Source organism: Elephantulus edwardii, unplaced genomic scaffold (assembly GCF_000299155.1).
Source record: "Elephantulus edwardii isolate Elephantulus edwardi_28Jun2011 unplaced genomic scaffold, EleEdw1.0 scaffold00062, whole genome shotgun sequence".
NCBI classification, from domain to species: domain Eukaryota; kingdom Metazoa; phylum Chordata; class Mammalia; order Macroscelidea; family Macroscelididae; genus Elephantulus; species Elephantulus edwardii.
Genome location: NW_006399812.1, coordinates 5,216,958 through 5,235,009, shown reverse-complemented (window position 1 = coordinate 5,235,009; position 18,052 = coordinate 5,216,958). Strand labels below are relative to the sequence as shown.

The following is an 18,052-nucleotide window of genomic DNA, read 5'->3' as shown; positions in this document are numbered from 1 at the left end:
AAAGGACTAAATCTTGGAGACACATTAAATATATTTTAAATACTATCTCGGCGTCAACAAAAGTCTATGCTATGGCTGGATCAGATTGAATCTGATTATAAGGTCTAAGAGGGAAGGCTTCTACAGCTCCTCCATGCCATTGTTATTATGTACTGTCTAGTCGGAAATGACCAATAGCTGACCTAGAGGGCTTTCAGAAGCAGTAAATTTTACGAGAGGAGACTGCCCATCTTTCTTCCACAAAACAACTGGTGGGTTCAAACCATGTGCCTTTGGGTTGGCAGTGCAGCTCCTTACAATGAAGCCATTATGTTAGCAGACAGTAGATTCTGTAGGTAACAAGTTAAGCAGGAGAGAGGGATTGGTTCAATTACGTTGTAATTTAAGAATGTGATTAAGGCAAACCCATTGACACTGTGAGAAAAACTTGAAGGGGATAAGAATCTTTCTTTTACGGACACCCAAAAGAGAAATAGAACAAAGGAGTAAAGGCAGGAGTGCTCCAATACTAGAAAAGAGACTGGTTTATTGGAGTCTACTCAAGTGAGCACTGAGCTGGGCATAGATGCTAACACAACTAAGGATGTTGGGATGATTGGCTTTTACGCTGTGAAGATTGCACATCCTGGGCAAGGCTTTAGGTAGAAGAGTGTCAGGCTCATTGTGGCTGCTGTTTTGAGAATGTTCTTTCAGGGACAAAGGTAGTCTAGGTAAGAGATAATTGTGGCTGGCAGCAGGATCTAAACTGTGGGTGATGAAGAGTGGTCTCATTCTAGATCAGTAGGATTTCTTGACTGATTAATGTGATCTGTAAGGAAGACACTTTTTGTTTTATTTAAAAAAATCAATACCTTCAACAGATTCACATAGCCATTTTAAACAGTGGTATACATTTTTGGTGTATACCACTGATTAACATAATTTTTAAAAACATCAGTTTATAGTAAATTATTTACTTCTTATTTGATTGATTTCAAACAGCTCTTGTTACCTCATTAATTTGGTTTGTTCATCTCATTAGGTAGGAGAGTGTCCCCCTTTGTTTTTTGCTTGAATGTACACAGAGAACTGGATAATGACTAGAGATGATAGAAGCAGAATTGATGACTTTGAGCTGTTGTGTTGGAGAAGAGTATTGAATATACCATGGATTGCTAGGAAAACAAACAGGTTTGTCCTGGATAGGGTAAAGCCGGGTTGCTCCTTGGAGTCAAGGATTCTGAGGCTTCATCTGACATGCTTTGGACATGTTGCAAGGTGGGACCAGTCCTTGGAGAGGGATGTCATGTTTGGGAGGGTGGAGGGACAGTGCAGGAGAGGAAGACCCTCAATGAGATGGATCGATTCAGTGACTGGGGTAGTGGGGGTAGGTGTGTTGGAGATGGTGAGATTGGCACAGGATAGGACTGAGTTTAGGGCTGTTGTACATAGGGTTGCTATGAGTCGCAGGTGACTCGATGGCACATAACAACAGCAGCAGCAGCAACAACAACAACAGGAAGAGTATCCTTCAGCCTGGTGAGATGTAAGAGTAGTTGTTATATACTAGAAACTGCTTTGTGCTAGGAGTTTAATGAATTAAAGAGGGCCCTTACCCCTGATTTCATGGGCTAATTATTTTGCCATACTGGATATAGGTGCTTTGCCGTCAATGAAGTGGAATGTTGAGAGCTGAGACAGGACTCTGGCATTCTGCCTTTCTGAGGATTCAGATGAAGTCTCTCCAAGGACAAGGATTGTCCTGAGCTAAAAAGATATTTTCTTAGTTTTCTACAGTAAATTAGAAAGGGGAGAAAAAAAAATTATGATTAGCTTACCTATTAAAGAGTAATGGTAATATATTTCCTTTAAAAAATAGACATAAGACTTAATGATGTTCTGGATCTTTTGATAAATATATCTTAGTAGCTCTAATAATACTCTTCATAACCACACCAGACTCACCGCTCTCAAGTTGATTCCAAATCAGCAACCCCACAGGACAGAGTAGAACTGCCCAGAGTTTGCAAGGCATGAGTGTTTTGGAAGCAGACTGCCTCCTCTTTTCTCCAGTGGAGTAACTAATGGATTTGAGCTGCCAGCAGTTTGGTTGGCAAATGCTTCAACCACAGCACCGCCAGGAACTCTCCTCATAACAAAACTGTTTCCCTTCTACTAGCAGGGCTTTCTGTTGCGGGGGGCGGGGGACACACACTGAATTGATAGCAGTGCAGGAAAGTCTTCCTTGGAGGTAATGATTTTGAAGTTCTGTCTCACATACTTTGGACGTGTTACCAGGAGGGATAGTCCTTGGAGAAGGAAATCATGTTTGTAAGGGTGGAGGGGCAGTGCGGGAGAGGAAGTGTCTGGATGAGATGAATTGTTAGATGGGGGGTGGGGTGTGTTGGAGGTAGTAAGATTGGCTTAGAATAGGGCAGAGGTTCAAGCTGTGTATGTAGAGTTGCTGTGAGTCACAGGTGATGCAGCGCACATAATGACAACAACAGCTCCCTCAGTTTAGCTGCCATTGAGTCACAGCAAACCCTGCTGGGAATTTTAATAGGCTGTAAATTATACAGGGAGAGATTGCCCATCTCTCCCTCAGAACTACTGCCAGAAAGGTGCCACCTTTGGGTTAACAGTGCCAATTTCTATGGACTAGGTCATCAGAGCTCCCTTTCTACTCAACAGTATAATGTACAGGTCACATATTCACAGAAAGGTAAGTTTGTATACAGGAAAGAGGTGGAAATGTTAGGCATTTTTCAGTTTTGCACTTCTAATACCTTTAAAGTAGTATAAAGTGAAGGTGTCAAGACAAAAAAAGTATTTTCATCATGCTTTTAAAAAACCAGTTTAATAAGAGTAGTTAATTTCTTACTAGATTTCTAGATGGGGTGTGGTCTCATCTGCTAGAAAATCTGTGTGCAGAAGACATTGTGTTATAAATGAGACAATTGTTTTTAAAAAACACATCTGAATATGTATGCCAAATAATAAATACTGGGTCTTGCATACTGCTTTATGTTTCATATCTAAGAGAAGTCTTTTTCTTTAGGTTCAAAAGATGTTGTGATAAAGGCACAGGTTTTAGCCGGCGGTAGAGGAAAAGGGACGTTTGAAAGTGGCCTCAAAGGAGGAGTGAAGATAGTTTTCTCGTAAGTTACATTTTTTGAAGAAAAATTTTTTATTAAGGGAAATATATATTGTATAAGATACTCTTTTCTTTGTTATTAAATTGATGAAAATACTGAGATTTAAATATTAGATAAGATTTTGGCAGTCATAACGGATTTTTTTCCTCAGTTGGAGCAGAAGAATTTGAGTTCTTTTTCTTATTTTAGTCCAGAAGAAGCAAAAGCTGTTTCCTCACAAATGATTGGGAAAAAGTTGTTTACCAAGCAAACTGGGAAAAAGGGCAGGATATGCAATCAAGTATTGGTCTGTGAGAGAAGGTATCCCAGGAGAGAATACTACTTTGCAATAACAATGGAAAGGTCATTTCAAGTGAGTATTTAATTGTAGATATGATTTCTATAGTATGAATTTATTGCATTCACTTTCAGTTAGTTATTATTGCAATTTATATGGGGATGAAAGACTGTGGCAGAATAGAAAACTATAGGCAATTCTGATTTTTTAAAATTTTCCATTTAATTTCACATTGTTAATTCACTGAAAACAACTGAAACTATTTCCTCTTAAACCCTCAATTCCAACAGATGAAAATAATTTTTAGCATAATAAACTATTCTAACCAAAGAGAAAGTTTCAGTCTACTTACTAAAAGACTGTATTTTCCACTGCTTTATGATTTTCTTTTTCAGCCTTCTACTTTTATAGTTTGAGGTTTGTCATTAGAACATTTGGTGCTTGGTGAGTGGAAGCATTATCGTCAGTTACAGTTTGTCAACAAGGAATCTAATTGTAGGTCTGTTCTTTATAGACTTAAATGCAAGCAGTAAACATAAGGAATCAGGGCAAAGCAAAAGCATAGATTGGAGCTTGGAGAGAATATTGGTAATTATACTATGACAGTTGATAATTATTACTGTGATATTGTGATAATTATAGTATTGATAGTTATGTCATCTACTTTTTCAGTATACTCTTAGATATTGCAGCATAGATCTGTATTGTAGCTACTAATAGCTTCTCTTAAGGCAGACTAGGAATATAATGGCAAGCCCTGATAAGAGTTTGATGGAGAATATTATTTTGTAGAATTCAGAGTAACAAAAATTTTAAGAGTCATGAAAATAATTTTTGTATGCAGAACAAACTTTTTGTGGTTTTTTCCCCCATCATCTTTGCATAGTAGAGTGTCTGTTTGCAACTTGTAATTTTTATGAGAAAATATTTTTTAGAGTATAACACTAGATGGTAGTAAAAACCTACACAGACTATTTAGATGAAAAGCATTGCTTTTTCTTAATACGTGAATTTTACTATAGCAGAATTTAGTTTTATAAGTTATTTTAGCAATATCATGATGATAACCTTTGTTTTGCTTATTCTTATAGAAATTAATTTTAAAGATTTAAAATTTTTTCTTTTAATTAACATTAGTTATCATCCACTGTCCTATTTTAGTTATTACATTTTTTGTTATAGCCAGAAATCCAATAAATATGTATCTAAAGAAATAGAGATGACTCCTATAATGCTGTACATCACAGTGACTTGTCTTAATTGGGATCAATCTATCTATCTATCTATCTATCAAACTGAATATGTATCATTAAAGATATGTTAAAGTATTGCAGAAGAGGGCAAGTTTGAATTAATTTAAAGAATTTCAAACTATTTAAACTAAAAATAAAATAGTATTTTAGACAGAATTAAAGCTTGGTATATAGGAAACAGCTAATCCATAAAAATTATGCAGGTGAATTTATCTAGTTTTAGAAAACAAAACATAGGCTCTAGAAGTCTTCTTTAGGATTGGTGCCAAAAAAACCAATTTAAGTACCTACTCTCTTTGCTATTTAGTGCTTATTTGATCCTTTAGTGCTTAGAAAATTTAGTTTAGAAATCATATTTTCGACTTCAGTTTTCTGGCAAAATGTTCCAGTCTGCTGAAAATAAGTGATTAACTTTGTAAATTTTTTACTGCCTGGAATAAATAGAAAATGTTCTGGAAGAATCCCAGATTTTATTTTACATGCTTTTTTATCTTTATACCCCAAATCAAAGTCACTGTAAATGAGTCAGTTCTAACCTATATTGTTGTTATGTGCCATCAAATTGACTACCATTCATAGCAACCTGTTGAACATGAACCGTTCGCTATACTCTACCATTCTTATCTCTGATATACTTGAGCCCATTGTTTAGTCATTGTGGACAGTCCATCTCTTTGAGGATCTTCTTTCTCTTTTGCTGACTCTCTACTTTTCCAATGATTTTTTTCCAAGGACTGGCCCCTCCTAGCATTATGCCTAAAGTGTATGGATGAAACTTCACTATATAATGACCCTATAAAACAGAATAGTTTTGTTCAATAGGTTTTCAAGACTGCAAATCTTTATGGAATCAGACTGCCTCATCTTTTCCCACAGACTTTTTGATTACCAACTGAATGCTTAACACTGCCATTAAAATGTTTCCTTCTAAAGAGATCTTTATTGTTAATGTTTTGTCATATGGTTTTATATTTTTAATTAGTTAAGTTTTAGTCTTTTTTATTTGAGTTAGAGTTTATAGATCATATTGGCTTTTACTTCAATCATAGAACCATAGTTTTAAAATTTATTTTAATGCAAAACTATTGCAAATTCAAGTACAGAAAAAGGTTGAATTAATTTATGAATAAATAGGCAAAAGCTATTTTCTCTCTGTGACAGTGGATATTTCCAAGCTCTAGACTGTCTTTCCATTCACTTGCCAAAAAAAGGAAGCATATTATTAATGCATTATTATTATTTGAAATTATAGCTATTTACTAGATATTAGTTTGAAGGTTTATTACTAAGTTTTGAAAGTTAAACCAAGTTATTTAAATAGGAAATAGCTGTTTATTTGGTGTTTCTTGCTGGTGAGTTGAATACGACTTATGGTTTATTTATTTAATAGTAATGACCAAATGTAAAACTGTAGTCATTGTAGACCTCTGTTTACCACTGGATCACTATGGGTTGAACTTGACTACATGGCACCTAATAACAGCAGTAGCACTTTACTTTCGCGTGAGCTAGTTTGTAGGGAGTTGTGCAGCACACAAGGGACTTCTCTCCCACCAGCCCCTCTGTGAGAGAAAGATGGGCCATTGCTTCCTGTGTGATTTACAGCCTCCCAGAAACCCACATGAGTCAATTCCTACTCTGACAATGACTTTGAAGTCTTTTAAATTTTGATTTACCTTTCTATTTGATCTTAGAATTAACAAAATAAAGACTATAATAAAAATTATGAATTTACATGTGTTATTTTTCTAGCATTTCCCCTCTAATAACCAACTGTTAAATACTTAAGTTTTTCTTCAGTGAGAATTTTTATTAGTGAGAGTAAGAATTGCCTTTAGTGAGAATCTTTTTTTCCCCCCAGGCAATGCTATCTTCTCTGTGTCTTTTGATTTCTCAGTAGATAAAAAATGAAAATGAAAACAAAAATGTTTACATGTTTGTTGGTATCTACTTCTGTTGGCTAAAATGATATTTTGTGATTATGTATAGATTTAAGCTTTTTATGTCCTACTACATGAGTGTGTTGTATGAAAGGAGAGAAGGTTAGCACTCCCCTAGACAAGGATCGAAGAGGCCCTCGGGCCTTACAACACACATATGGTTAAGGTATTGCCACCTATTTCGTGGCATCTAACTACTGTTTTTAATGTGTTTGAGATGGCTAGGTTGGCACAGGCTAGAACGGCATTTAGAGCTCTTGTACGTAGGGTCGTTAATGAGTCTCAAGCGACTTGATGGTACATAACAACAACAACAACTAGATGAGCACATTCTTCTTAACCCTAATTTTTTTTCCTTCTGCTTCTTACATCTTTGTAAGAGCTTATAATTATGAATTACTTTGCTAAGGGGAAGATGAGCAACTTAAAATTATGCTGTAATTTAAAATATTATTTAGGGTTACTAATGTTCTCCCTGTAGTTTCAGAAGGTATGATATATTCTTTTATTAAAAATTTTGCTGTGATATATTGAATTTACTCATATTTTACAACAATAGCAACAACGGGACATTATATACAAGAATTATAAATCTCCCCCCATACTTGTTTTTGTTAGCCACTCACTTTTACTCTTTGGGGACAGGTACTTTTAAAAGTCTCTTTAGTTCCCCTCATCCTCCCATCCCAGAGTAACAGTTAACTCTTTGAAAAAGTAATTGTACTTGGAATTCATTGCTGTTGAGTTGGAACTGACTCATAGCTGACTCTCCAACAAGTTTACACATCTTTCTTCCATGGAGATGCTGGTGGATTTGTGCTGCCAGAGAGGCCAGTATTTTTTCTTTTGATTGTGGTTTTATTTTAACATTCAAAAGACTGTTTTTTCACCATGCAATGATGAGTGCAATAGTATTTCTTGAAATTTTACCTTAAATGAGTATATTATTGTAAGATTAGGTATTGTAATTGAAAGTGAAATTAATCTTGAATTTTTCAAAATGAAAATTATACTGTTTACTGAGTATAAGAATAACATGTTCATTTCAGTGTGTATAGTTATATAAATAGAGAGTATGAGTTTTCATATATATTTTTAGTCCTTGTCCCTCAAAAGCAAACCACACATCTTTTCCATTGTTTCAGTTTAGCATTTATTTTATAAGGGAACATTTTGCTGTAGATACAAATGTACATTCTGAAAGAATTGTAGACATAATAATTTTATTGGCTGGTCCTAAGTTAAACCTAGATGTTTTGATTTTTCCCTGCCAGGGTCCTGTGTTAATAGGAAGTTCTCAGGGTGGTGTCAACATTGAGGACGTTGCTGCTGAGAGTCCCGAGGCCATTGTTAAAGAACCGATTGATATTGTAGAAGGCATCAAAAAGGAACAAGCTCTCAGGGTATGTGGTAGCCTGAAAAACTTGTGATTGAAGAACGCTGAAAGAAAAAGTAACTTTGTACAAGTGAAATGATTGCCAATATTTTTTATCAAATATTAAAACTGTCAAAACAGTATCTGGTTTGAAATCTCAATGTCAGTGTCTTGTTTTAACACATTTGGAAATAGTTACATTTTCTTTAAAACTCGATAAATAATTCATTGTGTAATTTGAAGCATACTTAGTAATATGAGTAGTAATTCCTTAATATAATTTACTTAGTCATTCCTTGATTGAAATTACCTTTTCTTCTGCTGTTCAGAATTCATAGTCCTTTCATTACTATGGGTTAGTATGTCTCATTGATTTTTTTTTAAATTAAAAAAATTTTTTTTTGATTTTTATTATTTTTGTGTGCGTGTACTGTCAAATCAGATCTGACTGGTACAGGAGGAGATTGCCCCTCCTTCCCCGGCAGAGCATCTGGTGGATTCGAACCGTGCACCTCTGGGATTGTAGTTGCAGCTTCTTGCCACTAGGCCACCAGAGCTTCCCCTCATTGATCTTTTGATAATCTATAAGTTCCTTTTATCACTCTTCTCTACACCTTTTTCTCCCTAATTTATTTATGGAAGAAGCTGAGTAATTGTTTTGCATCAATTTTCAGCCTAGATATTGCTATTTGCATCCCCTGGTGGCATTTTTAACATGTACTTGTGCCACCTTGATTGCCTATAAATTGTATGGGACAGAACTTTTTTTTAAACTATTAGATTTTTTTTATTATTTTATTTGAGTGAGTGATACAAATGATACTAGTTTTTTGTAGAATCATTCATTGACATTTTGTTTTATAATTTTTTTTATTGACTAATGTAATTAATTAATTAAACTGTCTAACCAGTACCTTATTGTGTATTGCCTTTTGGAATGGAACATTTAAGAGAGGCAAAAAAATTAATATATAGTGATTATATCGGAGGTTAAGGCATGTAGAATATTAAGGCATATACAGTAGGACATTGATACTCACATGTGGATTGTCTCTGTAGAAGGGTTAATCACAGTAGGTAGGAAGTACTACACAGAAATGCTTCAGAGATCAGATACTCAGTCCACACCCACTGCCTGTTGTAGTTAGAAGTACCTCTTGTTTTCCTTGGATGTGCTTTTCTACTTTATTGACACCAATGCCCTATAACCCACTGCTGTCCAGTCCTTTCTGACTCATAGTAACACACCATTAGATTTCCAAAGCTGTAGAAGCAGAGACTGCCCAGCTTTCTCCTTTGAAGTAACTTGTGGGTTTGAACCATTAACCTTTTGTACTACGTATCAGAACTTCACCTTTATAAGCTCTTATTCTTTCTTGCCCAGACTTCTACAGTAACTAACAAGTATCCCTTTGTCACCTCTCCATGTCCTGGCCTGCACATTGTCATCACAGTAATTTTCTCCTACTGAACCCACTGCATAGGCTTTCCATACCCTCAAGACTTTTTGGGTGTAAGTGGGACAATGGTACTTTAAAAAACCCCCTAAATGATTCTAATGTGTAAGTAGTATGAAGAATCATTGATTTAGAAAGGTTAAAAACTGTGGTCACTACTGAGAGTAAATGACACTGACTTTATAGCCTGATTATATTCTGCAGTAGAGAAGAAAGAAGCTTTCTCCTTTCCCCATACACTACAGTTCGGTGTCAGACTGACTACTTCTAACACTGCCCATTTGTGGCTTTGTGGTCCTCCATTCGTTTTGTCATGGTGCTCATCTCTTACTGTTCCCATTGCCCTAGCTGTTACTCCTTCAGGATTGGGGAATAGAATCTGTTCCTGAGCCCTTCCTTTTTTGGGAAAAATTATAATTACATCCTTTTCTGATACCTCTGTATCCTATATTTGGTTGTACTCATCATATGCAGTAAATTTTTTATGCTTCTGATGACATGTCTTAGTAGTGGCACTGTCTTATTTATCTTCCTGATAGATCACTGGTTTTATTTTTTGGGGTTTCTGAACCCTTTTGGTCTAGACATTCTTTCATTGTATGCACATCCACTAAATTTGGCCTACAATTTCACTGGGTTTCTGTGCTGTCATTCCTATGTCCTTCTCCTTCTGCTCTTGTCCCCAATGAGAACCCTCACTCTTGGAGTCTCAAACTCTGCCCTGTGAGAGGTTGGTTGGTAAATGTTTGTAATGTGTCTCTTACAGAAATGGTTTGCTTTGGGTATAAAAATAAGGAACCCATTTAAAAATAAGATTGTAAATATTAAACTTTGCATAAAATAAAATATCTGTTAGTAAGAAACAATATATAAAATAAACATGATATGAAATACAGCAAAAGCAAGAATTTTTAACTGCTACAAAGTTTAAAGGACATAGGAAAAAACTATGATAAAGTATAAAAGAAGTAATTTATATTAGTAAATGATACTCATGTTTGCAAAGGATATAAATTTGATTTACTTAGTTGTTTATATGTAGACATAATGATTGAAGAGTTAAATTTAGATCAAGAAGAAAATACATGATTTACAAGAATATTTAAAGGAATGATTTACTTAGATTACAGCATTTTGAACAATGAACAGGAACAATATCTCGTACTGTTCTTGCCAGATTAATGTCTTCCTGTGTTAAGCAGAATTACAAAGGTTTAATTTTGTGAGGGGTAGACTATGATCTAGTGAAAAGTTTTCTTAGTGTGTTATTTATGTAGTGTTTTTTTTTTTTAAATGTCTTAACCTAAAATTATATTACTTAATATAATCATCACCTTTATTGGAATTGGACTGCAGAAATCACATTCTCTTCAAAGAATTTTAAAATTTTCTCATGGGGCTCTGGTGGCCCAGTGGTAAATAGTTCCATTGCCAACCCAAAGGCACATGGTTCAAATCTACCAGTTGCTACCTGGGAGTTTCCTCCCATGTAATTAACTGCCTCTGAAAACCTGCTGGAGTGTCAGCTCTGAGTTGGTTTCAGCTTGATGGCACATAATGGCAACGACATACTGAAAATAAAAAAAACTGTGCTGCAGCCCTAAATAACAACTGAAAAAGAGTGTTTTGAATAGTGACATTTTTGTTAGATTTTTAAACATAGACATATCTTCCAAACCCCTAATTCAGAATTGCTTACAGAACTTTTATATTTTGCATGTGTGGTCCATTAAAGAACATTTAAATGATAACTTCAGGATTGAGACCTAAGCATATGTATTTAAAATGAAAAACAAAGCCAGAACTCTAGTGGTATCTTCTGTTAGGAATTTCTACTCAAGATTCAGTTCTTCTACTGGACTGTCATTGTTATATGCCATCAAATTGTAATTGACTCGCAGCTGACTCAGCATAAGAGGAAATTGCCCATCTTTGTCCTCAGAGCTGCTAGTGGATTCATTCTAACTGCCTACCTTTGGGTTGGCAGCACAAGTCCTTATCTACTAGGCCACAAGAGTTGAGTATGTTTATCCTCAGGGCTCAGCACATTGCTTGATGTGTATTAGGTACCTAGTTGTGTTGTTAAGTGCCGTCGAGTCCTAGATGACTTATAACAGCCCTGTGAACGAAAGACCTGAGTATAATTCATAGAGTTTGCGGAGGCAAGCCATTTCGGAAGTAGATGCCATTCCTGCTTCCAAGCTTGTTTTAATCGGGAAGCTCCACCAAACACTGTCTACCACGGGTAACCATTATCACATTTGACACATCAGTGTCACAGTGTTTAGCATCACAGCAACCATGAGTTACCTCTGTACAGCAATGCACAGACCAGTGCTGTACCACTTAGAAGAATGTTTGACAAAACAATTTAAATCAGGTAGAGATTTTAAATGAAATAATACTTGTTTGATTGTATGTCTCTTCAGTATTTAGTAAACACACTTAATAAATTTCCTAAAAGATAAAATGAGGAGTTACAATATTTTGGCTATTCTTTGGACCATTAAGATTGTTAATCATTTGTGATAGATAGTTTTAATAAAATATAAGTCACCTCTTTCAGATGGTTGTTCTTATGTAATGTCGAGTTGGAATCAACTCATACATAGCTGACTTTACAGCAGATTTTCAGTGACTGTAAATAGCACAGGAGGAGATTGCCCATCTTTCTTCTGTGGAGCAACCAGTGGATGTGAATTGCATACTTTTGAGTTGACAACACAACTCTTTACCTACTAGACCACCAGAGCTTGCTAGAAAAAGGTTTAGAGAAGTTAGAGCTATGGCATAAACTCTGAAATTGGAATCTGGGCAAGCCACTTGGCCTCTCTGAATCACTTTCATTTCTATAAAATGTGCATAATATCTACCTTCTAAGGAGTTTGGATATAAAGTTTTGTTTAATTAGTAATAATAGCTGCAATTTTAATGACTAATGTTTAACTACAAAGCATTCATGTTTATCGTTTAAGTGATACGCTACTTTTGGATTTAAAGTAATGTTTAAACAGCACAAAGTAAATATTTATATTAAAAAGATGAAATTTCTTTCAGCTTGCACAGAAGATGGGATTTCCACAAAATATTGTGGATTCTGCAGCAGAGAACATGGTCAAGCTTTACAACCTTTTCCTGAAATATGATGCAACCATGGTAGAAATAAATCCAATGGTAGAAGATTCAGATGGAGCTGGTAAAGTATCTTGTTATCAAACATAAATTATATTTTATGTATCATATGCTTCAATAAGGAAGTTAGTTCATTCTTATATAGAAGCTTATTTCATGAATATGAACATATATTGAAGAGACTCCTTGAAACAAACTTAAGTATGTGTTCATGTGCACCAAAGGAGCTAGAGCTGTCCTGTCCAGTGTGTTTCTTACAGAGACATGTTTAAATTAAATCAAATGACATAAAATGAAAAATTCAGTTATTCATTTGCAGTAGTCATATTTCAAGTGTTTAGTAGCTATATCTGGTTATCAAGTTGGCAGAGTACATATAGAAAATTTTCAGTATTTCAGAAAGTTGTTCTGAACAGTTTTGGGTTCAGGTATTCAATATTGTGGTAATTAAATAGTTGTATATCTAAGAAATTAGACCTCTTGGTCTTTAAAATTTCAGAATTTAGAGACATCATGATTTTCATTGTATACTGGTGTCATTTTATTATTTTCAATCATGAGAGAAGTGAGAAAGTTGTCTTGTCACTTTGACAAATCAAATCTGAATCAACATGTCTTTCATGCATACGGTTCCCCTCCTCCACTTAATGGAAAATGATTTGTTCTTCCATAAGCTTTTCTTGATATTTATACTCTTTCTGTAGCTCTAATTGACTTTTAGTTTTAGTTCACATTTAATTTAGTTCACACGTTTAATTTTAATCTTTGGAAGCATTGGCAGATCACCTTTTACTTTTATACTTCTAATTAATACTTTATCATAGAAATAAAATTTTGGTTGGTCATTTACACTGATAGTATAATGAATGCGCAAGTACTTGAAAAATAAGCAGGGGCTCTTGTGATAACAGAGATAGTTTATATAATAAAAGAACTGAAGACTGAAGAAGGACTTCTTCATGGCAGAAGAATTATTTGTAGAAAAGAGATCTTTCTTATGTTATTTACCTAATCTTTCTTACTATCCCACTGCCCTTGAGTTGGTTCTAAATGATAGTGACCCTCCTTCTAGTTTCCAAGGCTATAAATTGCAAGAAATCAGATTTTGAATTAGTTTTTCTTCCTTGCATAATGTGAATATGTGGTGTGTTTGTTTTTTTTCTTCTTTCTAATGTAAGTTGCTTTATTCTTGATTTAGAAGGGACTCATAGGTTTTGCTGTGTAACATAGAGTTGGAACTGACCTATAGATGACCCTCATGTGCTTTTACAGAGGCAGTTAATCACAAAGTTAATCATCCTTCTTGTGGAACAACTGCTGGCCTTCCAATTGCATGCCTTCAGGATTGCAATGCAGCTTCATGCCATTAGGCCACTGGAGCTCCCTCTTGCAGGGACTGGTCCTTGGAAAAGGACATTATGCTGGGAAAAGTAGAGGGTCAGTGAAAGAGGGACTGACACAGTGACTGTAAAAATAGCTCACGCATGATATAGATGGTGACAATGGTGCAGAATAGGGCAAGGTTCTGCCCTGTTGTTGAAAGTCTTGCTATGAGTGGTGGTCTACTGAAGACACCTAACAGCATAATTCATCTCATTCTTTTCTGTAATTGGGATCTAATTTTCAATAACCTTGTCTTTTTCCCATTTTAAACTTAAAACTTTGTTGTAGAATTTTTTAACTGTTAAAATATTTTCAAGGGCATTCATTATAAGACTGCATTTTGTTTGTCTGCGATTCTTTGACTCTGAGTCTGTATTTCAGAGTCCTAGAAGTATAATTTATTTGAAGAAAAAAATAGTAATGTTTTCCAGATATATTTTTAATAATTGTTATGTGATATTGAATTGGAACTGACTCAAAGTTGACACTAAAGCAGGTTTTCAAAGAACATAAATTGCACAAGAGGAGATTTTTCTCGGAACAGCTGGTGGATTTGAACCAGCTGCCCTTGAGTTAGAAGTACAACTTCCTACCCACTAAGTTTGAAATAAGTTTTTACTAGATTATTTTCTAGAAAATGTGTTATAATACACTGTTCAGAGTGTTCAGCTCATACTTGCATATTTTGTCAAATGTGATATTATTGGACTTAGTTTTTATCAAAGTAATAATCAAGAAATGATATCTTATTGCTTTTTAATCTTTTGAGTACTGTGAGATTGAACATTTTTTATATTTTGGGGCGTATGTTTATTTTCCTTCTACTAGGATTTTTCTGTTAATGTCCTTTGATTCTGGATAAATTTCTGTGGCTCCCTTAACATATAATTACAAACTGGCCATCTTAAAACAACAGAACTCTCTCTACTCCTTTGAAGGCAGATATCCAGAATCATTATGCCTATCTGAAATCAAGTTGTTAACAGGGTTGTGCTCTTTCTGGAAGCTTATTGAAATTCTGGTATTTCTTGACTTGTGGCCTCCTCATCAAGTCTCTATCTCCTTGATTGTGTTGTTATCTTCTCTTCTGTGTTCTTTCTTATCACCTACTTATATAGGATACTTGTAATTGAGGACCCAGTTGACACTGGACTGATAGGCAGCATCCTGATAGATCGAGAAAAGATTGAAACTGTTAACAATTTCGTCTTACTTGGATCCATGATTTGGTACCAGCAATCAGGCGATCTGGAGATATATTGCACTGGGAAAATCTGTAGTCAGAGACTTCTTCAAGTTATTGAAGAACAGTGATGTTAATTTGAGGACCAAGATGCACCTGATTAAGTCCTTGGTCTTTTCAGTCACTTCGCTATGCTGCTCAGAGCTGAGCAGGAGCAAATATGGGAAAAGAAGAATTGATGCCTCTGAACTGTGGTGAATATCCCATGGATTGCCAAAAGACCAAACATACCTTAGAGAAGGTGCACCCAGAATGCTTCTTAGAGGCAAAGATAAAGTTTTCTCTCATAGTCTTTGGATATGTTACTACGAGAGACTGTTTCTTGGAGAGGGACTTCATGCTTGGGATGATGGAGGGATGGCGAAGGAGAAGACCCTCAATCAGGTGGATTGACACTGTGACTACAGCAATGGGTTCAACTATGTAAGAGATTGTGAGGACAGCACAAGATAAGACATATTTGTTGTTCATAGTATCACATAGTATTGCTTATAATGAATTGTATTCAACTTGAAGGCACCTAACAACAGCAACAACAACAGAGCTGAAACATGTACTGATGAAGCTCAAGAACTGTAGCCTTCAGTATGGATTCTACCTCAACAGAAAGAAAACAAAAATGTTTATAATTGCTCCAGTAAACAACATTATGATACATGAAGTGAAGATTAAAATGTCAGGGTTTTGTTTTACTTGAGTCTACATTTAACACCCATGGAAGCACCAGTCTAGATATCAAACAACATATTGCACTGGGCATTTCTGCTGCCAAGGAGCTCTTTAAAATGCTAAAGAATAAGGATGCCACTTTAAGCTTTTCTTGACTAAGATGCACTTGACCCAAGCCATGATACTTTCAGTTGTTTATTTGCATGTGAAAATTGGACAATGAGTAAGGAAGACATTTGAATTGTGATGTTAGAGAGCATCCACTATCTCATGGACTACCAAAAGAAGAAGCAAATCTTTCTTGGAAGAAGTGCAGCTGGAATGCTTTTTAGAAGCAAGGATGGTGAGACTTCATCTCACATACTTTCGGCACATTATGAAGAGGCCCAGGTTTTAGAAAAGGACATTATGCTTAGAAAAGTAGAAGGATCAGCAGATGAGAGGAAGATAGTTTGTGCCTGCTAGCTTAAAGGTTGTAGGTTCAGACCCTCGCAACAGTACTGAAGAAGAAAAGACTTGGTGATCTGCTTCCATAAAGATTGCAGCTATGAAGCCACTGTAGTGTAGTTCTAGTCTGTCATATGTGATTGGTTGTCATGAGTAGCATTTGATTCAATACAGCAAACAACAACAAATGGCTAATGTGTTGAGCATTGTTTTCATGGACTTTCTGGGTATTGGAATGTCCTTTTTGGTGAACTGTATATTCTTGTCCTTTGCTCATTTTTTTTTAATCGAATCATTCATTCTTTTGATATTAAGTTGTATAAGTTATTTTTTACTATAGGTCTTTATCTGTGATTCATGAGATTTTTATACCAATCTGTAAACTTTCATTTTGTTGTTAAAATCATTTGATATATAAAGTATTACCTTTTTATGAAGTCCCATCTATTTATCTGTCTTTTGCTGCTGGAGATTTTATTTTTAAATCTTGTACTCCACTAAATCTTATTAAAACACTATGCTCCATAGTCTCATCCATGTATTTCCTTCTGAGAATTTTATGATTTTAGTTTTCACATTTAGGCCCTTGGGTCCATTTTGAATTTAATTTTATTTATAGTATGAGATGTGGATCCTGACTGATTCTTCTGCATTTAGATATCCAATTTTTATAGTACCATTACTGGAAACATTGTATCTTTCCCACTGAATGGACTTAGCATCCTTGTAGAGAAAATGAATAGATTCCTATCTGAACTATTAATTCTGTTCTGTTGCTTTTATATTTCAGTAACAGGCTGTAACTTTAATAGTATCTTTTCAAATGAGGTGGTAGAAGTATTCCTACTTCATTCTTCTACTGGATTGCTTTGCCTGTTCATTGTCTCTTTCCCATCCATAGTAATATGAGAGTTAGTTTTTAATTTCTGCAGTAAGGCTATTGGAATTTTGATGGGGTTTCCATTTAATTTATAGATATTTTGTGTGATATATTATCTGTTGTATTATCTTAAAAGTTGGCTTGTCTAGCCATTAGGTCAGCTCCCTCTGGTTTTCAGCTACCTTAACGATAGACACGTAGTCTTGCAAATCATCAACAGCTATGGGACTAGGATAAAAAAAGAGTACTTCCAACACTGAGGCAGCAGGATTTGAGGGAGACTAGAGCAAGGCTCTGGTGATAACGAGAGTAGAGTGAGACCCTAGTAAGAAGGAGATCCTGGTGATGGTGGTAGAGAGACTGGCATTGCTTTGGAGAAACTGTGGCAAAGTGTAACCAGAGGAGCCTTGAGATAGAGAGAGGAGTTACAGTTAAGGGTTTTGCTGTTCTTGCCTTTGATGATGGAAGGAAAAGCTGTTGCTGAACTGAAACTGGAAGCCTAGGCTAATTGAGGAATTGTGCCTTAGAACTACTGGACTAAAACCTGGATATTTATATTGGGTGATATTCTTTGCCTTCCCCACTCTCCAACTCATGTCACTTAAAAAAACTCACTGTTGGTACCGTAGTCTGTGAATCAACAATCAATAAATAAACCTCTTTCTGCTGGAGTACCTCTAGAGGAACCATGGAGCTGGGCTATGGGCTTTTTATCTGCATTCTCCTTTGGGACAGTGAGGGGTTGTGCTAGTCTTCCTTCCTCTGAGCCTTTCAGAGAGGTGCTCAAGGCCCTGTGTCCCATGTCTTCATTTTTTGCTCTCTAGACACCTTCCACCCCTAGGAACATTTCCTTGAAGAGGGA

At 35.5% G+C, this 18,052-nt stretch overlaps 1 protein-coding gene across 1 annotated transcript in view; it reads left to right on the top strand.

Annotated features, from left to right (window-relative positions):
• The window catches only part of SUCLA2 (succinate-CoA ligase, ADP-forming, beta subunit), a 48,368-nt gene that overhangs the window by 9,708 nt on the left and 20,608 nt on the right, over positions 1-18,052 (top strand). The window contains exons 3-6 of the mRNA XM_006887807.1: positions 3,038-3,137; positions 3,324-3,486; positions 7,879-8,007; positions 12,494-12,632. Of these exons, the coding sequence (XP_006887869.1) occupies positions 3,038-3,137; positions 3,324-3,486; positions 7,879-8,007; positions 12,494-12,632 (531 nt within the window). The remainder of the gene's footprint in view (positions 1-3,037; positions 3,138-3,323; positions 3,487-7,878; positions 8,008-12,493; positions 12,633-18,052) is intronic.